At 44.4% G+C, this 21674-nt stretch overlaps 1 protein-coding gene across 1 annotated transcript; it reads left to right on the top strand.

The window, feature by feature from the left end:
* Nucleotides 1-1366: 1366 nt before the first annotated feature.
* Nucleotides 1367-20243, top strand: LOC139293874 (glutamate dehydrogenase, mitochondrial-like). Its single transcript, XM_070915522.1, has 13 exons — nucleotides 1367-1859; nucleotides 8516-8596; nucleotides 8873-8928; nucleotides 10714-10777; nucleotides 11084-11178; nucleotides 11633-11812; nucleotides 13090-13227; nucleotides 13749-13886; nucleotides 14339-14419; nucleotides 14539-14662; nucleotides 17404-17495; nucleotides 17636-17698; nucleotides 17956-20243. Exons 1-13 carry the CDS (start codon nucleotides 1445-1447, stop codon nucleotides 18073-18075), a joined length of 1647 nt encoding a protein of 548 aa, XP_070771623.1. The 5' UTR covers nucleotides 1367-1444; the 3' UTR covers nucleotides 18076-20243.
* Nucleotides 20244-21674: the final 1431 nt, after the last annotated feature.

The raw sequence follows: 21674 nt of genomic DNA, 5'->3' as shown, positions 1-21674 counted from the left end.
CATGTGTGATGTATGTGAGCCACGGAGAGACAGATATAAACTGTTTCATTTAATGACCAAGGAATCTAAGTTTAGAAAAGAAGACATTTAAAACCTCCTCATTACGCGCGCACACACACGCACGCACACGTACACGCACACACACGTACACCATGAAATAATTCTCATTATTCTCCTTTTTAAACATTGTTTTAAAATTACAAAATTAATTTGAGCCACATTTATAGATGTTTCACTGTCCAGAATAAAGTTAATTATAAACTATGTACAGTTTATAATTAACTTTATTGGCTGAGGAAAATATTCCCGGAAGTTAAATGCAGCCTATAGAAAGTACAGCTAGAAAGTATTTGATTTCAAAATAAAAGCGATGTCTTTCTTACCTTGTGTCTTTTTAAATGTTTCAAATCAGTTTCAGTTTTATAAGTTGTTTCACACCACTATAGGCCCCTATAGAATTCTGCCTAATGTCTTTGTCCATTTTGTGGTGTTTAGGCACATTTACCCTGAGATGTTCACAGTCTGTATAACCGTCACCAGACAATCTAACACTAACAAGAAAAGTGTACTTTTTCTTGAACAATGTTTTTTTAAGTCTTAAATTCCTTAGTTGTTTTTTTTACAAGCAAGACATTTTTTTTTACTTTACTTTAACACTACACATTTTTGGGTGATGGTCGTACAATGATTAATAATTTCATGTTGAGTGGCAGTGAGTTATAGTTTTGTTGCTCATCTCATTAATGTATTTACTGCAAAATCTGGATTAAGTTCCTTAAAACCCAATAAAACTAAAGCAGTCAAATTTAAACTTATTATCAAAGTACTAAAATAGGTCAAGCAAAATACACACCATGAGTACATTTTTATTCGAACAAACACTCCTCAATACCACTCTGAACCTTGAAAGCTTTATCGATTTATGCTCTTATTTTGAATAATTCAACCGGAAGATTATTCGTACCAGTTCTAGCTAGCTTGACGCTAGCTTAAACAACCTTAAAACTACGGAAAACTTGTCAATAAGTTAAACATGAACATGTCTGAGATGTGAGCTTCACTCTTTGTATCTTTGTTTCCAATCAGAGACGCTTTCTGTGCCTCACAGTCGCGTATAAACTAGTTTATTGACGAGTTTAAAGTGCTAACGCTCAGCTAGCCCGCGCGGCCGGTCCGTCACCACGGATAGAAGTGGTCTCGTGCTGGTTCGGTTCTGCGTGTTCCGTTTAAATACAGGCAGCCGCACGTGCACACACAGCGGCACGTGCACACGCCGTCACGCCGCGGTGCAGTTGAACAGGAAGGGGCGGCATGAAGGAGGAGCCGCTGCTGCGGTACGAGTTTTTGTACTCCCCGCTGCATTTCCTCGCCTTCCCCCAAACTATCTAACCCTACTCGGGCTCACGCGTCTCCTCGGGGCGGTAAACTTATTCAGAACCAAAAAATGTACCGGTGTTTCGGAGAGCTACTCACCCGGGGAGCGGGCAGCGTCCTGGCCTCGGGCTGCTCCGCTGCTGCCGCTGCTGCTGACTCGGCTCTCCCGGCGTCCGCGTCCCTGCTGCGGTACCGCGGCTACAGCCAGGCCGTGGACCGGGACGACGACCCCAACTTCTTTACTATGGTGGAGGGTTTCTTCGACCAGGGCGCCGCTATCGTGGAAGACAAGCTGGTGGAGGGCCTGAAGACCCGGGAGAGTCCCGAGCAGAAGAGGAAGCGGGTCCGCGGGATCCTGAGGATCATAAAGCCGTGTAACCACGTCCTGAGCGTCAGCTTCCCCATCAAGAAAGACAACGGAGAGTGGGAGGTGGTGGAGGGCTACCGGGCTCAGCACAGCCAGCACAGGACGCCCTGCAAGGGAGGTGAGACCCGCACCGGGACCGGGGATAACTTAACCGGATATATCTTATAATGGGAATATTATTAGAGGAGTGGACGCTGTTAGTGACACCAGAAGAAGATTCATGGAATGATTATAGACTAATCAATGAGTTGATCTCAAAATTAATCAGTAACGATTTTATATCTGATCATTAATATTAAATATAATGAATTAATTAATCATGAGAACAAAGTGACTGAAAGGAGAAAAACAAGATTACTGGATGCTGAGAGGTGAAACATCAGTATCATTAGAATATTATACAAATATTAAAGGAATGTTGTTGACTATTAAGAGTCGAGGTGGACATAGCTGCTATACAGCTCGTGTAGAAATAATATTTAAGTAATAAATGTTAAGTATTCATGATCTGTAACTGAGGTTCTTGTCAGTCTCCAGTTTCTGTCTTTATAAACCGAATATGTTTGGGTGTTAGGACGTCAGCTCTCACTCCGGGAAACTGTGATGAGACATGAGGACATCTAGAGACATTACAAAGAGGTGTGAAGTCTAAAATTGAATGAATCGGATTCAGGTGGGAACACAAACTAAATGAGTGGTCAGATGCCAACAAGGCGAACATGTCTGTGCTGTCAGAGACATGATGAGCGTCTGTCAGCCTTTGTCTCCATCATCGAGTCATCAAAACAATCATCGCAGTTTCCTACAGCCCAATTTCATCCAATGTCTCGTTTTGTCCGAACAGTTGAAAACCCGAGACGGTCAGTTTACAGTTTACAGCCATGTTGAGACACAAGTGAACGAGTTCTGTCCATAAACATCCCGAAAGACGATGTCAGCTGAAGAAAGTGAGCCGCCTAGAAATGACAAGTCACGTGAATACACATTTCTACTTTGTGGTTTTATTGCATTTTTACAGCAAATTATATTCAGATTTTAAATGGTTGGTTTCTACATTCTTGTATGGTTTCAGTCAGGGTGTGTGTGTGTGTGTGTGTATGTGTAAAAACTGCATGTTAGGGTTGGCATGTATTTGTGTGCAGAGTTATGTAATATTTGGTTCTGAACATGTTGAATTGGGCGTCAGGCAGGTTTAATGTGTTTTTAAGGTGGTGAGGTTTCCTCCCCTGACAGGAATGCTGCCAGTCCAGTCAGCTGTTCCTGCAGACTGTGTGTGTGTGTGTGTGTGCGTGTACTGTTGTGTGCTGAAGGTTTATTTGTCTCGCTGGTTGCTGCATGTTCAGAATGACACAGGTCCGTGTGGTGTTCAGACTCTGAAACATCCACACAGACACACAGGAGTCTGGTTCTAACGCATGTAGCAGTGATCAGGGATGGACATCATAGTGCAGATGAACGTTTTATTTCATTGAACAAAAGAAGCCAAAGTTGTCAAATGTTAAACAAAAGCAGAACTTTGTCTAAAACACAGTTTAAAACTGAAATTCTGATTGAAATCAGGAACTAGCACTTTGCTGCATCTTTGCATCAAAGGTGATGTATAGATTAAGTTATTATTATTATTATTGTTATTATTCAAATGAAAACAGGCAGTATTAAGATGTCGGTGACATGACGTCCGACTCAGCGTCGGCTCCCAGATTTCTGACCTACTTGTCAGAAAGAGGCTAAATGGGATGTTTCCTGCCGCAGAGACTCGGCACCAATTACAAGGATTTCTGTCTCGCCACTGTCTCCTGCTGCAGACACATTTCAGTCGGCACCAAAGACAAGCTGAGACATTAGGAGACTAATGTTTCAACACGACTGAGTCTTCATCAGAGTCACAGTGGACATCACCCTCAACAATACGTATAAGGTGGACAGCTGTCAGTGGAGAACTGGTTGAACAGGAAATCTATTGGATGATGGATCCAGGGACGGACCCATAGTCACATCAGAAACAACAGAACACGCATACAAAGATAACAGTACAGAAGGTACAAGTACTGCATCCGTCCAGTGTAATGAAGTAGAGGAAACAAGTTCGGTCCTTCGTCGAGGCCAAAAGGCTCCAGTGTGAATCCATAACGTCTCCACCTCCGTGAGAGGGTGACATGTTTTCTGTTCCTCAGAACATCAGTGACGCTGCAGAGCCGCGGTTAGCCTGTTAGCATGATGTCCAGCAGCAGCAGCATCCATGTTTTCTGCTCCGATATTTGAATGTTTAAAGCTCCTTTAGTTTGTCCAACATGAAGAGACCACAGAGGGCTGCTGCAGCTCATGAAGGATTTAATGGTGTATTTTTTACACTTGGTGTCGGACAAGTTCAGAATCTGAAATACGTTATTGATCCCTGGGGGGAAATTGTACACAGAGTGAAAGAGTTAAAACATTGTGCACAGTAGAAAAAGCCTGTAGGTTGATTCGACAGCGTCTGGAGGGTTTCTACTGTCTGTCTCTCAGATTGTGAGAATGTTAAACGTGATGGAGGGAGGCTCTGAGCTGATGTTATGATATTATTTAGAGATGAATCACTTTTGAGGACGTTTCAGTGTTGAAGGATGACGTTTCTGATTCAGTGTCGTCTGTTTGCACCATGAAAGACTTTTAATACTTTCTCTTATTCAGCCGCTGAACCTCTGGACTGGTTCTGTCTCCTCTCAGATCTATATTTTACTTAAATATACTTGTGTTTGTTTGTTGAAGTCGTCAACAGGTTTCAGTGAAGTTTGATGAAAAATTCAGTCAAAGAACAAGTGATGTATTTTGTTGAGGATCCAGGAGACGGAGATGAACCGCGGCTCCAGAAACCTCTGAGTCTGTAGATACAGAGCTGAGAGGACTGCTGAGTGCCTCCTATTTTAGTTTTCAAGTGTTTATTTATGTTTTATGCCCTTCTTCAACGACCCGTCTAAACTGAACTCAGATCAGTGCTGCGGACAGTTTGTAGTTGGTTCCTGGACAGCAGCAACAAGGTGTTTCCAGGAAGCCTTCAGGACGCTGCTCGGGGCTCAAAATTACACCAATCTGTGTGCAGAAATGTGAGACGAGTTAATCCCGTCAGACTGAGGCTCTGCAGGAAAACTGACTGCTGCGCAGGTCACTGACCTGACTGAGGGACAGCTAGCAGTACTAATGTAGCAGTAGTGGTTGTTGAGGTACTAATACACCTTTTGATTTGAATATATATTATTCTGCATAAGGAGTATTTTCACTTTTGGTACTTTTTTTGATGCTAATACTTTTGTACTTTTACTGAAGTACAAGATCAGAGTACTTCCTCCACCACTGCTTACACTCAGTGTGTTTCCATCCAGCTGTTTTTTAGTGCGCTTTCAATTTGAACATAAAACAATCGGAAATGTCTAAAAGAAGAATTATAACATATTATAACACATACAAGTGTTTCCTGTCTGAGTGTGAAAGTTGTTAGAGGATCAAACCGGAAACAGACTCGATGAATAAATGAAGCTGTGAGTTAAAGTGAAGAGCTGGAAACATCAGATCTGTGTGGAGCGATGAGGAGGCCGTGACCTTCCTCACGGTTCTCCATCGTTTGAGCTTCGACTGGAGCTCTTTTCATGACGCCATCTCGTCGCGTCCTCTTCTTCTTCTGTGGTGGATTAATGGCAGCGACTGGAGAATTAGCTCCACCAGCTGTTTATTAGCTCCAGACTATTATTCTCTTTAATTTCTCCTAAATTGTGTTTTCTGAGTGAAGCTGCAGCATCCTGGTTGTGACGGCAACAAGATATAACGTGTGTGTGTGTGTGTGTGTGTGTGTGTGTGTGTGTGTGTGTGTGTGTGTGTGTGTGTGTGTGTGTGTGTGTGTGTGTGTGTGTGTGTGTGTGTGTGTGTGTGTGCGTGCGTGCGTGCGTGCGCGCGCGTGTCAGGCTTGAAGCAGCAGTAATGACTGACTGTGTTTGCTCTGTTGTCAGTTTCAGCTCTGGAGGTGACTGTCCAGCAGGTAACTGATCCTGTTGAACCCTGCTGTAGCTGTTGTGGTAGACTGATATTAGCAGGAACTTCAGACCAGAAAACTTCCTTCACTCAACCATCAACCCGTCAGTCTGTCTCTCAGTCCTGTCTCACTTCCTGTCTGTGGCTCTCAGCTCACAGCCCATTGGTTCCTGCTGAAGACGTGACTCGGCTCAGTCATTTCCTCAAAGCTGCTCGCTGTAGTTTTTATCAAGCAGACAGGAGGAAATGGAGCATTTGTTGCGCTCTAGTGAGTATCTGGGGCAGCAGGAGGTGTATGTGGGAGGTGTTTTCAGCCTCAGGTAACAACATCATCGTCTGACACTTTAATGATCCTGTTTCGTTCAGGACATAAATGTTGGAGGTTATCTGAGGCTGTGTGTGTTTTCTCAGGTGTGTCACAGAGAGGCCGGTTTTATCTGCTCATTTGTTTTCAGGTTGAAACAGCAGCCGCTTGGTTTGTTGGTCCTACAAAGAGATGTTGATTCATCTTTTTTAAATAGAGATAATCCACCAAGTGTTCAACTGTAGATTGCGAACGTGCTTTGGACGCTTCTGCCTTTTTATTTGAGTCAGAATGGAGTAAAGAGGTAAAACAGACACGTTACTGCGGCTCTGTGGGTCTTTAAGGCTTCAGAAATGTGTTTGTTTCCACACCAAACTCAACTCTTGAAACGCTGTATGTTAGAAACACCTCTCAGTATGATGCAGTCCAGTACAACACTGACTTCACCTCAGTAATAAACAGTAGAGTTATCATCTTCCTCACAGTGTCGACAACACACATTGTACAGGTGTACCTAATAAAGTGGCCACTGACTCCGAGTGTAAAATCCACCACCTTACTTTGATTAAATCTATTTTCTGCTACTTTATACTTGTACTGCACTACATTTATGTGACAGCTTTAGTTACAGATTTCAGATTATTAATACAAAATATAATAAATGATGATAAATTGTTATAGATTAATCCACTCAGCAGAATATCAAGTCATTAAAATGAGCTTCACCTTCACCAGCTGCAACATTAAACTGATGAATGCATCAATAGTTATAAATCAATACATGATTCTGCACAATGAGTTCTTTTGGTACTTTGGTAGTATATTTTGATGCTAGTACTTTTGTACTTTCACTTCAGTGAGGTTTTGAATGCTGGACTTTTACTTCATCCACTTCTGAGAAACTCTGAAGTCGTGCTTTTGTAAATGAGTTGTAGTTAGTCGTCACCTGAACACACAGAGTCTCTCAGTCGCTCTGTTTTAATACGATCAGCTGCCAAATGTCCTAAAAGTAATTATGAGAACAGTAGTGGAAGGGTGAGGCTGTTCAGATCATATGAAGTTCCACTGAGGGCAACTTAAACTCTGTGAATGTGAACCACTTCATAGTGTTCCTTTAAATGAGCTGTTGTGATCACCACACCCAGACTGACTCACTGTGGCTTCATCAACTCACGCCAGATCTTTCTTCTTCTGCTTCCTCCCTCTTCCTCCTCTCACTTTACTCTTCTGCACTGTTTCCTTCTCTCTCACTCCTGCTGCTCTCTGAAACAACTCAAATCTGAATCCATGTTTCTTTGCAAAAGCAGAAATGCGACCGTGTGATGAAACTTTGTCTGGTTTTCCATTCGTCTCTGAACTGCAGCCATTTTGTGCCGTTTCCCAGCAGCAGGCTGTATTTACAGTGATGTGTGTGAACAGGCCTGACTGTGTTGGCTGGACTCCAGACTCATTTGCAGCTTCAGACTGAACTCCCTTCACTTTGTGTGTGTTTTTTCTTTTCCATGCAGCTCATTTCAGCAGCAGAGGGAACAAACTCTTAATGTTCACTGGTCGGTTAGAAGAGAGAAAATACCAACATCTCCAGATGTTTTACAACAGTGCATGTCTGTTGTGTGTTATTATTATTATTTGCATTATCAGTTAACCTCTAAACCTCTAGTTTACTTTTTCTGTGAGGTTTGTTCGTAGTGTTTCTGGTCGGATTCATCGAACACGGCTGGTTTCAGCCCGATGAGTGTCGCCGGCTCATGAGGAGGGGAGGGAGGTTCGCCAGATTTCATCATCAAATTTATTTATATAGCACCTTTCAAAAGCAAGACAAAGTTCTTTACATGAGACATGAAAGGCATTAAGACAAGATATAAAAAGACAAAAAGGGTTAAAACGACGTCAGATAAAACAAGCTAAAACAGAATAACAATGACAGTCTGAGATATGAATAAATAGTTCCACATTTTATGTAAAACAGGGCCTGACCTTGACCTGAACCCACACAGTCTGAAGGTCTGGACTAAACTGTGAATAAACGGTTTCCTTTAGTTTGTTTTATATTTGAATTCAATCAATACCTTTAAACTCAGATCAAACCTTTAGAACTGTCTTCTCTTTCCTCTGTCTGGAGATGACTGGTGCAACAGGTCTGGTTCACCAGTGAATTTAGTTTGTACCTCCAGAGAAAAAGTACAAGACATGCAACAGAGGCCACCGGGTGGTATCGAACAGGGACGCTGTGATAATACGGTCCACGTCTTTAACACTCAGCCCCGCTGACGCCAGGTTTCCATAGTGATTTGGACAAAAGATGGCTGCTTAAGGACAGAGCTCCTGGAAGCTGTGTACTCTTTGGAAGTCTGGCCTCGACAGGAACTGAGGTGGACTACAAAGTCTCGACGTAGGACCTGGTTCAGGGGGGTCAGGTCCTCTCTTTACTGTGCTTTTACAAATGTTTTGTTGTTGGTGTGTTTCAGGTATCCGTTACAGTATGGACGTGTCTGTCGACGAGGTGAAAGCTCTGGCCTCGCTGATGACGTACAAATGTGCCGTGGTCGGTGAGTACAAACACACACACACGCGCGCGCGTGTGTTTGTCTTTCGGTATTTGTGAGGACCCTCATTGACGTAATGCATTCTCCAGTCCCTAACCCAAACCTGATCCTAACCTGAAGTCTTAACCTTTAAACTGTCCCTTGAAGTAGTGAAGTCCGGCCAAAATGTCCTCACTACAATGGTTTAAAACTGACATTGGTCCTCCCAAAGATAGCAGTATTTATAGTCGCTCATATAGTGAAGCTGCTGTTGTATTACAATGAAGTGATTTGTTCCAGATGTGCCGTTTGGTGGAGCCAAAGCTGGAGTGAAGATCAACCCAAAGAAATACTCTGTAAGTTTAAACACAACGTTTCTGATCTTCTTCTGCATTCACTCATCGTTCTCAAAACTATAAGTCATTGGTTGAAAGTCAAAATGTCTGCCGATTCATCTGGGAACAATAGTTCACTGTCGACACAGAGGTGGAGCCTTGTGTCTTTATGTGCCAACGTAGAGTAATGAGAAACACAAGTGAAGCACAGTCCTCTAATACTGTTGAACTGCTTGGCATGACATTTTCCGTCTTCCTAAAGGGGGCGTGATGGAAGAAGTTTTGGAATGACTGCGATGATTTTCCAGCTTTTATCACCTCACCAGGATTTTCATAGTAAACCTCCTGGATTGAATGTCTGAATATGATTGCTTCCTTCCAGTAAAGACGAGCAGCAGCACATTCAAACTCCAAACTTTAACATGTCGCCTCGCTAATCTGTGAGGGATGAGACGCTCCAAACAAGTTTCAAACCCTGACTCTGTGCAGACCTGCTCCACCAGGACTAACTCCCCACAGGGAATCATTGTTGCATCAGAGGAGTGTGTGATCAGGATATCATCAGCTGGCAGCGAGCCTCCTGTCACTCACCTCTGTTTCCTGGTTCACTCACAGCGCTGAGGTTTGTCTTTTTTTACCTGTTAGTGAAAATAGTAAACATCACTAAACATCTACGCGCACATTAGCTCCCCCCTTAGGTCGTAATCTTCACCACACTAAAGTTAGTGTGGTGGAGTAAACAAGGCTAACAGCCATGTTCACCATATTAGTTGAGTATGTTAGCATGCTAACATTAGCTAATTAGCATTAGAGAGGAGAGTGGTGGAGGAGTAACCGAGGCCGTGCACTGAGCATTGAAAAGGCAGGAAAGGCCTGATACTGTCAGAGGGACTATTAAGACACCTGGTCTAAAAAAGTGAAATAACAGCAGTATGTTCCTTTAACAAACACTGTTATCTCCACCTGTCCGCCCCCCCATACTAACCCCCTGACAGGAAACGCTGAGCCATCAGCTGGCAGAGAGACACCGGGCTTCACTCTCTCTCTCTCTCTCTCTAACATGATGAGTCAATGACTTTCTCTCTCTGGGGGGGTTGTGCTCTGGCTAAATGTTTGCTTGACCTTTGCTCTTTCCCATTTTCTCTGCTGCCAAACACACGTGCAGCCATGTGAGGCCTGCTGACCTCTGACCTTTAGACATGAAGGAATTCCAGGAATATGACTCAAACTTCAGTGTGATTTCATCAGTCGCTCAGGGTCTCTGCAGGTCCTGAAACGTCTTAGACGGTTTCATAAGGTCTTAAATATAATAGACAAAAGTCTTAAATCTTGTAAATTCACTTGAATCAATCATTTGGTTAGTCCATCCATTTTCTGCCGCTTAAGAGGGGCCAGGTCGCATTCATTGATTTATTATAATATTACAAGTTATTGTGATTTGCTGCTGGAAAGCACTAACAAAATGTGATTAATGAAATGAATGTATTTAATAAATAATTGTACACCTTTTTGTCCAAACTGGATTTCATTCTTTGACCAGTATGACAGGTGTTAATGTTTTACGTGGTCTTGCATTTAATTTGGTGAACGCCACAGAACGCCACCCTGTTGCTGTTTAAAGGGTTAGTCAGGACGTGGTTAGCTTAGCGTAGCATCAAGACTGGAAACAGATGGAAACTGCTGTTCTGGCTCTCCTACCGACACCTCCAAAGATCACAGATGTTTGTTTAACATGGACAGAAACAGAAATGTAACCACAGTTTGTGGCGTTTCTAAACTGAACTGAGATTTTTTGTGTGTTTTTAGGACAATGAGCTGGAGAAGATCACCAGGAGGTTCACCATCGAGCTCGCCAAGAAAGGCTTCATCGGTGAGTGAACGACCTCCCAAACAAAGTACAACACAGCAGAGTACACAATACAGCAGGACTGACACTCACACTTTCAAATATTGTAGTTTTTATAAACCTGAAGGGGAATCATCAAGATTTTATTAACTCTTATAAAATAGTTTCCATCTCTCAAATCTTTGGTGAGCAATAAACAACAGACACTCAGATTGAACTTGTGTTCAGATAAAACAAAGCAAATTCCTTGTGATCCTTTAGCTGCTCGAGTCGTGTAAATAATGACTCGGTCGTTACTGACGTCTCTGTGGCGTTGCCGTGGTTCTGCAGGTCCTGGTATCGATGTCCCCGCTCCGGACATGAGCACCGGGGAGAGGGAGATGTCCTGGATCGCTGACACCTTCGCCACCACCATGGGACACTATGTGAGTGTCTGACTGTTGATCGTAAGAGAGAAAAAACACATCTTAGATGATGCAGGTGACCAGAACCAGCAGGTGGTCAAAACAGGAGGAGAACCACCGCTGTATGCATACACCTTTTACAGAAGAGCTAACCATCATCATCATCATCATCATAATAACAGAAATGTATTTAATGTGGGAACTACTTTTCTTTTAAACCTCACATGTTATGGACGTAAATGACCTGCAGATTAACAGATGATGACAGGAGTCGTAGTTCAGTCGACTCTCATAGAAGACGAAGAACAAAATATTCACTTCTGTGAAGCTGAACTACTGAGTCTTCAAGGAGTGACGTGATGCACTCTCTCTCTGTCTCTCTGTCTGTCTCTCTGCCTGTCTTGTCTCTCTGTCTGTCTCTCTCTCTGTCTGTCTGTGTGTTTATCTTCTTCTTCTTTTTCTTCTTCTTCTTCAGGACATCAACGCGTACGCCTGCGTCACCGGGAAGCCCATCAGTCAGGGAGGAATCCACGGTCGGATCTCGGCCACCGGTCGAGGAGTTTTCCACGGCATCGAGAACTTCATCAACGAGGCGGCCTACATGAGCCAGCTGGGGATGTGTCCCGGCTTCCAGGACAAGACCTTCGTCATCCAGGTACGCTCCGTCCTCTTCATCTCCCGGAGGACAGGAAGAATAGAGAGAGCAGAGAATATGGTTTCATGGTTTCAATATGGTGAACCTTTATATTAGATCTTTAATGTGAAGCAGGATTTTACTGTTGGAGTTAGTTGAGGTGGTGCTGATTATTTTCTCCATTAATGGATCGATTGTTTGGTCACAATGACCCAGTGACGCCTTCACAAAGCTCCACATTATTAACAGCATTCAGAGGGAAAGCAGCACATCTGCATCTAAACAGCTGGAACCAGAACATGGTTTCAGCTGGACTTAATGAACTGAGTTTAATTTATAAACATTTATGAAATCCATATTAAAAACACGTCATATTTTATAAACTCTTCATGTTTGAATCTGTAAAGACAAATGGAGTCAAGTCAAAAGGACAATGTTTCCCTCTGAGATGTGGAGAAGTAGACTCAAGTACAAATTTGAGGTACTTGTACTTTACTTAAGTACAGTACTTGAGTAATTGTACTTAAGTCACATGATATCAGGTGAGCCAGCTCTGTTTGCTGATGAAGACCGTGACGCACGTTTGAAAGTTTGACTTGTAAGACGGCTGCAGACAGTTAATGCAGGCTGCCTCTTCAGGATCCGCAGCGGTCACAAAGAATGAAAACCTCAGTTCTTCACTCTTTCCGTCCTTTAGTCTTCATGGATCCCGTCATCTGCGAGTTTTCCTCCAGTTTCAGCCGTAACATAACAGTCAGTGCGAGCCACACCACAGACCTCAGGATTTTAATTATGAGACACGCCTTTCGGGTTTTGGTTCTCCAGTGGACTGCCCCCGCTGAGAGACTTACAGGGTCCAGAAAACGTTGAAGAGCAGCAGTAGATCAGGGAAGTGTTGACAGACTGTGGATCCCTGTGATCAGTCTTCTCACAGCTGGCTTTAAATACCTAGTCTCAGCCATGCTAGCAGCTCTGTGAGGCTGCACAGCTGAATGCTAACATGCTAACATGCTGATGTTTAGCAGATATAATGTTTACCATTATAGCAAATGTTAGCATGCTAACTAGCTAATTAGCAGTAAACCCAAAGTACAGCTGAGGCTGATGGGAATGTCTGTAGTTCTGCAGGTATTAGATCACAACGTAGAATTAATCGAATTATCAGATATCTTCTCTCTTTTTTTCACTACGGCTGCGACTAACGATTAATGTCATTATCGATATCATCTGGCGATTATTATCAATATTCAAGTCCATCAATTGTCAGAAAGTAGTGAGCGTTTCTCTTGTGTCTGCAGGGGTTTGGTAACGTGGGTCTCCACACGATGCGTTACCTTCATCGTAACGGAGCGAAGTGCGTCGGGATCGGAGAAATGGACGGAAACATCTGGAACCCCAACGGCATCGACCCCAAAGAGCTGGAGGAGTACAAACTGGTCAGTACTGGTGACACATCCATAAACAGGACTACAGACGGGTCAGTACTGGTGACACATCCATAAACAGGACTACAAACTGGTCAGTACTGGTGACACATCCATAAACAGGACTACAGACGGGTCAGTACTGGTGACACATCCATAAACAGGACTACAAACTGGTCAGTGCTGGTGACACATCCATAAACAGGACTACAGACTGGTCAGTACTGGTGACACATCCATAAACAGGACTACAAACTGGTCAGTACTGTGACACATCCATAAACAGGACTACAAACTGGTCAGTACTGGTGACACATCCATAAACAGGACTACAGACTGGTCAGTACTGGTGATAATATCACAGCAGTAAATACAAAAGACGCCATCTGCTGGAGGAACAGTGTTCCTACAGCCTCAGACAGTCGCTCCTTTTTAAAAGGTTTTAATCCAGTTTAATGTGTGAATACTCAGCTTTGACTTCTCATGTGTGTTTTTGAGTAAACTGTGAACAGCTGTTTATTTTCTGTCTCTAGGACAACGGGACCATCGTGGGCTTCCCCAACTCGACACCGTACGAAGGAAGCATCCTGGAGGCCGACTGTGACATCCTGATCCCCGCCGCCAGCGAGAAACAGCTGACCAAGAGCAACGCACACAAGATCAAGGCCAAGGTACACACACACACACACACACACACACACACACACACCAGCTAATTGACAGTTTTTATCATCAATTAATCGTTTATAAACTGAATCTTTTGGGGTTTTTGAAACGTTGGTCAGACTGACAGTTTGACAGTTTGAAGAATCAGTTTGGATGTTTGTCTTTATTTTTGACATCAGACTAAATACATTATTCTATAATGAAATTGATCTCTAGTTTTATTTATAGTAAATTGTGGTCTCGCACACATATATTAACATTGAAAGTTAATATAACACACATGCTCACATGTAAATAAACAATTAGAAACCCGGCTGGCGAGAAATCATCTTCCTCCAGGAGAAATCCAGCAGTGGAAATCAGATTACTGCAGAAACCTGGTCTGTCTCTGCTGCTGCTGTCTCCTGTTTTCCCATCTTGCCTCAGTAAACTGACCTGGTGTCTGTGTTACTTTCAGATCATCGCTGAGGGAGCCAACGGTCCGACCACGCCCGAAGCAGACCGCATCTTCCTGGAGAGAAACATCATGGTGATCCCGGTCAGTGGATAAAAACAGATAAAATGCCAATGGAACTTCTGCATTGTAGTGTTTTTAACTTCAAAGGCAGACCTTTATGTGTAATAAAGTTTCTCTTCTGTCTCCTCTCCTTGTTTCAGGACATGTACCTGAACGCCGGCGGTGTGACAGTTTCATACTTTGAGTGGTTGAAGAATCTGAATCACGTCAGTTACGGTCGACTCACCTTCAAATACGAGCGAGACTCCAACTACCACCTGCTCAGTAAGTGAAATCAGTTCACATGAAACTGTGTTGTGGTTTCCATGGTGATGGCAGTCTAACAAAATAAATGCTGTGTCAACTGTTATATTATTAAAACTTAAACATTCAGCCACTAAGTAACTTCTGCTGCTTCAGTGAACCAGCGGGAGGCTTTTACTGTGGTACAGCTATGAGAAGACTTCTGTCGTGATTCACTGACTCGTCTCTTTCTCTAAAAAATGTCAGAAATAGTGAAAATGTAGTGAACATTTCCCAAAGGATCGTCTTCAGATGCCTTTTTTTGTCCAGACAGAAAACATCGTTTTGGTATTTTTGTTTTGGTTGTCATGCTAGTAGCCCGTTCATTTTCTGTGGACGGCTAATCACTTGTTAGCATGGCCTTCAATAAGGCAAGGCTTCAATACGTTCAGCAGCCACGAAGAAGAAAACACGGCACTTCATCTTCCTCCTTCCTCATTAATGTTTTCTCTTTTTGTCTTTTTCTCTTCCTCCATCACCTCTGTCACCTCTCCGTCACCTCTTCCTCATCTCTTCCTCATCTCTTCCTCATCTCTTCCTCATCTCTTCCTCATCTCTCCCTCACCTCTCCGTCTCCTCTCCGTCACCTCTCCGTCACCTCTTCCTCATCTCTCCCTCACCTCTCCATCTCCTCTCCGTCACCTCTTCCTCATCTCTTCCTCATCTCTCCCTCACCTCTCCATCTCCTCTCCGTCACCTCTTCCTCATCTCTTCCTCATCTCTCCCTCACCTCTCCGTCTCCTCTCCGTCACCTCTTCCTCATCTCTTCCTCATCTCTCCCTCACCTCTCCATCTCCTCTCCGTCACCTCTTCCTCATCTCTTCCTCATCTCTCCCTCACCTCTCCATCACCTCTCCGTCACCTCTTCCTCATCTCTCCCTCACCTCTCCATCACCTCTCCGTCACCTCTTCCTCATCTCTCCCTCACCTCTCCATCTCCTCTCCATCACCTCTTCCTCATCTCTTCCTCATCTCTCCCTCACCTCTCCATCACCTCTCCGTCACCTCTTCCTCATCTCTCCCTCACCTCTCCATCTCCTCTCCGTCACCTCTTCCTCATCTCTTCCTCATCTCTTCCTCATCTCTTCCTCATCTCTTCCTCATCTCTCCCTCACCTCTCCGTCTCCTCTCCGTCACCTCTCCGTCACCTCTTCCTCATCTCTCCCTCACCTCTCCATCTCCTCTCCGTCACCTCTTCCTCATCTCTTCCTCATCTCTCCCTCACCTCTCCATCACCTCTCCGTCACCTCTTCCTCATCTCTCCCTCACCTCTCCATCTCCTCTCCATCACCTCTTCCTCATCTCTTCCTCATCTCTCCCTCACCTCTCCATCTCCTCTCCATCACCTCTTCCTCATCTCTTCCTCATCTCTTCCTGATCTCTCCCTCACCTCTCCGTCTCCTCTCCGTCACCTCTTTCACCTCTCCGTCACCTCTTCCTCATCTCTCCCTCACCTCTCCATCTCCTCTCCATCACCTCTTCCTCATCTCTTCCTCATCTCTCCCTCACCTCTCCGTCTCCTCTCCGTCACCTCTCCCTCACCTCTCCGTCACCTCTCCGTCACCTCTTCCTCACCTCTCCCTCACCTCTCCGTCTCCTCTCCGTCACCTCTTCCTCATCTCTTCCTCATCTCTCCCTCACCTCTCCGTCTCCTCTCCGTCACCTCTTCCTCACCTCTCCCTCACCTCTTTCACCTCTCCGTCACCTCTTCCTCATCTCTTCCTCATCTCTTCCTCATCTCTCCCTCACCTCTCCGTCTCCTCTCCGTCACCTCTTTCACCTCTCCGTCACCTCTTCCTCATCTCTCCCTCACCTCTCCATCTCCTCTCCGTCACCTCTTCCTCATCTCTTCCTCACCTCTCCCTCACCTCTTTCACCTCTCCGTCACCTCTTCCTCATCTCTCCCTCACCTCTTCGTCACCTCTCCCTCACCTCTTCGTCACCTCTCCGTCACCTCTTCCTCACCTCTCCCTCACCTCTTTCACCTCTCCGTCACCTCTTCCTCATCTCTTCCTCATCTCTCCCTCACCTCTCCATCTCCTCTCCGTCACCTCTTCCTCACCTCTCCGTCACCTCTTCCTCATCTCTTCCTCATCTCTCCCTCACCTCTCCATCTCCTCTCCGTCACCTTTTCCTCACCTCTCCGTCACCTCTTCCTCATCTCTCCCTCACCTTTTCGTCACCTCTCCGTCACCTCTTCCTCACCTCTCCCTCACCTCTTCCTCATCTCTCCCTCACCTTTTCGTCACCTCTTCCTCACCTCTCCGTCACCTCTTCCTCATCTCTCCCTCACCTTTTCGTCACCTCTCCGTCACCTCTTCCTCACCTCTCCCTCACCTCTTCCTCATCTCTCCCTCACCTTTTCGTCACCTCTCCGTCACCTCTTCCTCACCTCTCCCTCACCTCTCCCTCACCTCTTCCTCATCTCTCCCTCACCTTTTCGTCACCTCTCCGTCACCTCTTCCTCACCTCTCCCTCACCTCTTCCTCATCTCTCCCTCACCTTTTCGTCACCTCTTCCTCACCTCTCCGTCACCTCTTCCTCATCTCTCCCTCACCTTTTCGTCACCTCTCCGTCACCTCTTCCTCACCTCTCCCTCACCTCTTCCTCATCTCTCCCTCACCTTTTCGTCACCTCTCCGTCACCTCTTCCTCACCTCTCCCTCACCTCTCCCTCACCTCTTCCTCATCTCTCCGTCACCTCTCCGTCACCTCTCTCTTCAGTGTCGGTTCAGGAGAGTTTAGAGAGGAAGTTTGGGAAACATGGCGGCGCCATTCCCATCGTCCCCACCTCTGAGTTCCAGGCCAGGGTCGCTGTGAGTACACATACTACTACTACTAGTAGTACTACTACTAGTAGTAGTACTACTAGTAGTAGTACTACTACTACTACTTCTTCCTCTACTTCTCCCATGTCTTCTTCTTCTGTGGTGTTGTAAACATGTTTTGGTTGCAGGGAGCATCTGAGAAGGACATCGTGCACTCAGGTCTGGCCTTCACCATGGAGCGCTCTGCCAGGGTAACACACACACACACACACACACACACACACACACACACACACACACACATAAATGTTGTTTATTTAACACGTCGTGATGCTCAAAGACAATAAACAAACCTGAGAGAAAACAGAGACACTCCTCCTGCTGTAACGGATGGTTTTGACCACTTGGGGGCAGCAGAAACAAATGTTTCTCTTCTCTCTCCTCCCTCCTCCCTCCTTGTCTCCTTCTCTACATCCTTCCTTCCTCCCTTCCTTCCTCTCTCATGCAGCAAATCATGCGAACAGCCAACAAGTACAACCTGGGTTTGGACCTGCGGACGGCGGCGTACGTCAACGCCATCGAGAAGGTGTTCCAGGTTTACAACGAGGCCGGCCTCATCTTCACATAGTCACCTCCATCTGCCTGTCTGTCTGTTACCTGTCTGCCTGTGTGTCTGTTACCTGTCTTTCTGTTACCTGTCTGTTACCTGTCTGTTTCTTGTCTTTCTGTTACCTGTCTGTTACCTGTCTGCCTGTTACCTGTCTGTTACCTGTGTGTCTGTTACCTGTCTGCCTGTTACCTGTCTGTTACCTGTCTACCTGTGTGTCTGTTACCTGTCTGTCTGTCTTCCACCACCTCGGCAGGATGCGTTTACAGTTTTCGTCTGAATGTCTCTCTGTGTGTCTCGTTGTCTTCATTCCTCTTCAACACGTCTGTTTACGTTCTTCTTCTCTTGACAAATTAAAGTAAACCACGGGAACTTCGGTTCTCAGCTTTAATGCGGCCGACGCTCGTCTGAATCACCGCTGTGCTGCTTTCTACACATATCGACCCAAATATATATGCAGAGATTATAGAACTATGAAGACAATCAGCCTTAAGACCACAGAGACACTCTGTCCATCTGCCTCCAACGCAACAAGTGGCCAAAACTATGTGGACATCCTCACTAGCAGGACAGAAGTGAAACTTTGGTTCAATGGGTGCAGCCTGTGATGGGGGGGGGGGGTGCAAGCAGACGTCACAAGCCAAAACCGATGGAGTTGACCAAACAACGGACAAAACAAGACATTGGAAGACGTCACCTTGAACTCTGGGAAATTATTAAAAGGTTAATCATGTTAGCTCATAAAATGTGCAAAAAAACATCCGTCTCAGTTTCCCAGAGTCCAAGATGACGTCTTTGAATGTCCCCACAACATTCAGGTTATTATCCTGAAAAACCAGGAAATATTCACTTCTTTAAAAAGAAAAACAATGAGTTGATTATCACAATCAATCAATCAATCAATCAATCATCTGTAATCCACTCATCCAGTAGTTCCCAGTTCAACCAAATTTGTTTTCCTTGTTTTGTTTCAATAATTAATAAATGATCCAGTTATTGATTCACAATAAAACAGAAACATGATTTAAAGGATAATAAATGGGACCAGAGGTGGAGGCTGGTGGAGGCTGTTGGAGCTGCATGTCTTCAGCTGTCCACATACGTTTGGCCACGTGGTGTCCACTGTATCTACGTGTTTGTCTCCAGGTCAAGAGTTCGTATAGATGTATGCTCTTTTTATATAATGCAGTGCACATGTGCCTCAGGACTTCAGCTTTAATATTTACTGACTTTGTTGCTTTATCAAAGGATCATTCTGCTGTTTTCCTTTTTTAAACCCGATTGATATCCTTCCTTCAGCCGCTGGTTTCGCTTCATTTCTATAAAAAATCCACTTTGCAAAGACTTGAAGCTGCAGAGACGCTCCAGTCCTCTGACCTTCAGTCTGCACTGGCTGCTGGAAAATAGACAAAACTGACAAATCTACAATACTACAGGATTCTTTCAGCTGTGAAATAAAACATCTGACGTGTTGGTTAAAACATGGAATGATCCTTTAACTGTTAGCTCCTCTTTGTTTAGCTTGTCTGCAGTTAACAGTCAACAGAACGTTGACTTTAAACCAAACTCCCCCTGAAAGTTTGCCGTTTTTCCCTCTCAGGTCACGACACAGTCGCAGCTCATGCTAATGCTAATGCTAATCTCTGTCTCCGGTCTGTGGTGAGTCTGCAGTCCTGCGACAGAGACTGTTACCTGAACACGGTCTTCAGGTGACGATTCTCAGTTTTGTCAAATTACCGTACAAACTGTTCGTGTGCAGGTCAAAGTTTCTGAGCAGCTGATGAGCAGAACAGGACTTCTCATCCTCTAACTATGCAAACACAACACCGAGTTTACACGCTGCTAGCTCATGTCCCGGGTCCCTGTGAGTCCTCCAGGGGCCACACACTGGTCAGACTGGTCAGACTGGTCAACAGGCGCACAAATCACAGCTTTAGTTAAACTGCAGCTCACAGGAAGTTTCTTCAGAAAGAGTCCCATCGACGCCACAGAGAAACCTGATTAAAGCTTCATCTCTCAGGGTGGGGGGGTCTGAGTTGTTGGGGGGGGGGGTACATGCTGTATGTGGGGAGAACAGACTTAAAACACTTTATTTTCTGTCCATCAGCCCTGATTTAAACTGCTTTGGAGTCTGTGTGAGGGAGTTTTTCCACCTTTAAAAACAAATAAAGTACAGAAACAGTCACGTGTCTGAGTGTGTGTGTGTTTTATTTGATTAAAGCTTTATTCAGTTTTCATGGTTCAGTCTTCAGATCATGTCCCTGAGTTTCTGACGGCAAACATGAACAGATGTTACAGATGTTGAGAATCGTGTTCAGTTTAAGTCTGACTTTCAGTCTGCAACAGAGTGGAAAAGTAAAACCAGGAATAAATTCATGCTGTGTGTTTAAAACAGCAGCTGCGATGCAGATTTGATGTTTGTCAGCTGAAGAGAGGACGAAGAAGAAGAGACTCATCTTCACGTTCAGGTGTTTCACTGTTTTAAAACATAGACGGCTTCAAGTCGAGGCAGTGTCGCCAGGAGTGACGGTACTGCGCACACACACACACACACACACACACACACAGAGGTGTACTGCAGGACTCCGTGACGTCACTGTGGGATGTGGTTGAAGGCGTGTCACCTCTGACCGCAGCCAATCACAGCCGTCAGAGAGGAAACGGACTGAAGCTGCTGACAGTGACTTAGTTAACGATGGCACTGAGTTGAAATGACTTTGTGTGTTTGCACTTTTAAATTTGTAGCTCAGAATTTTAGTTGTGAATATTTTGAGATACAAAGTCATAAAAATACGTTTATTTTGAGTGAAATGTTAAAAGTAGATCTTCTTCTAGTCGCACTTTAGACTAAATCAACATGCTCATTATACTCATGACTCAGCATCCGTAAGAAACACATACTAATTAAAAATGATTAGATAGTAAAAACTCTGACACTGTCTCTAATAATAATAATTAGTACTGATAATAATAGTACTGACTATAAGAGAATTTGTATTTTAGTCATTTATTTAATCATAGTTCATCATTTTTAAACTTTTCCTGGTCAGACTGAATTCATACAGGTCCTATTTTCTATTAATAAACTCTCTTATGCTTTTATTTATGTATTTATTATGTTTATTAATTAGCAGCTCATTATTAACAGAATCTGTCACGTTGGTCTTCTAATTTTAAATCAAAGTATTAAAACTTGTGTGAGCTTTGTTATTTGTTTTTTTGTTGTCTCTGTTTTTGTCTCGTGGGCTTCCGTGTCCCTCAGGTGGGCGGGGCTCTCCTCCTCCTTCCACCAATCAGTGGGCTGTATTGGCCACGTGGCACCGGAATTCCCCTCCAGCTCCGGGGCTTTCCACTCTTGACTGACTGCTGCTGGTTACCATGACAACACTGCCGAGGTGCGTGAGGCTCGTGGGGGACAGCGGGGATACGACTTCCTGTTTCAAGAGTGGACCTTCAAATTAAAAGCGTTTATTTACTCAACTAGCGGTGCAGAAAACCGAGCAATTAAAATACTAATAGATACTGAAAACAGAAACTAAAACTTTCATTTGGAGACAAATTAGTTTCAAATATAAAATATCTTTTTAACAGTTACTTTGCGTTTGGTATATTTGCCCCCC

This window comes from Enoplosus armatus, chromosome 12 (genome assembly GCF_043641665.1).
Source record: "Enoplosus armatus isolate fEnoArm2 chromosome 12, fEnoArm2.hap1, whole genome shotgun sequence".
NCBI classification, from domain to species: domain Eukaryota; kingdom Metazoa; phylum Chordata; class Actinopteri; order Centrarchiformes; family Enoplosidae; genus Enoplosus; species Enoplosus armatus.
This window is presented reverse-complemented; position numbering and strand designations above follow the sequence as displayed.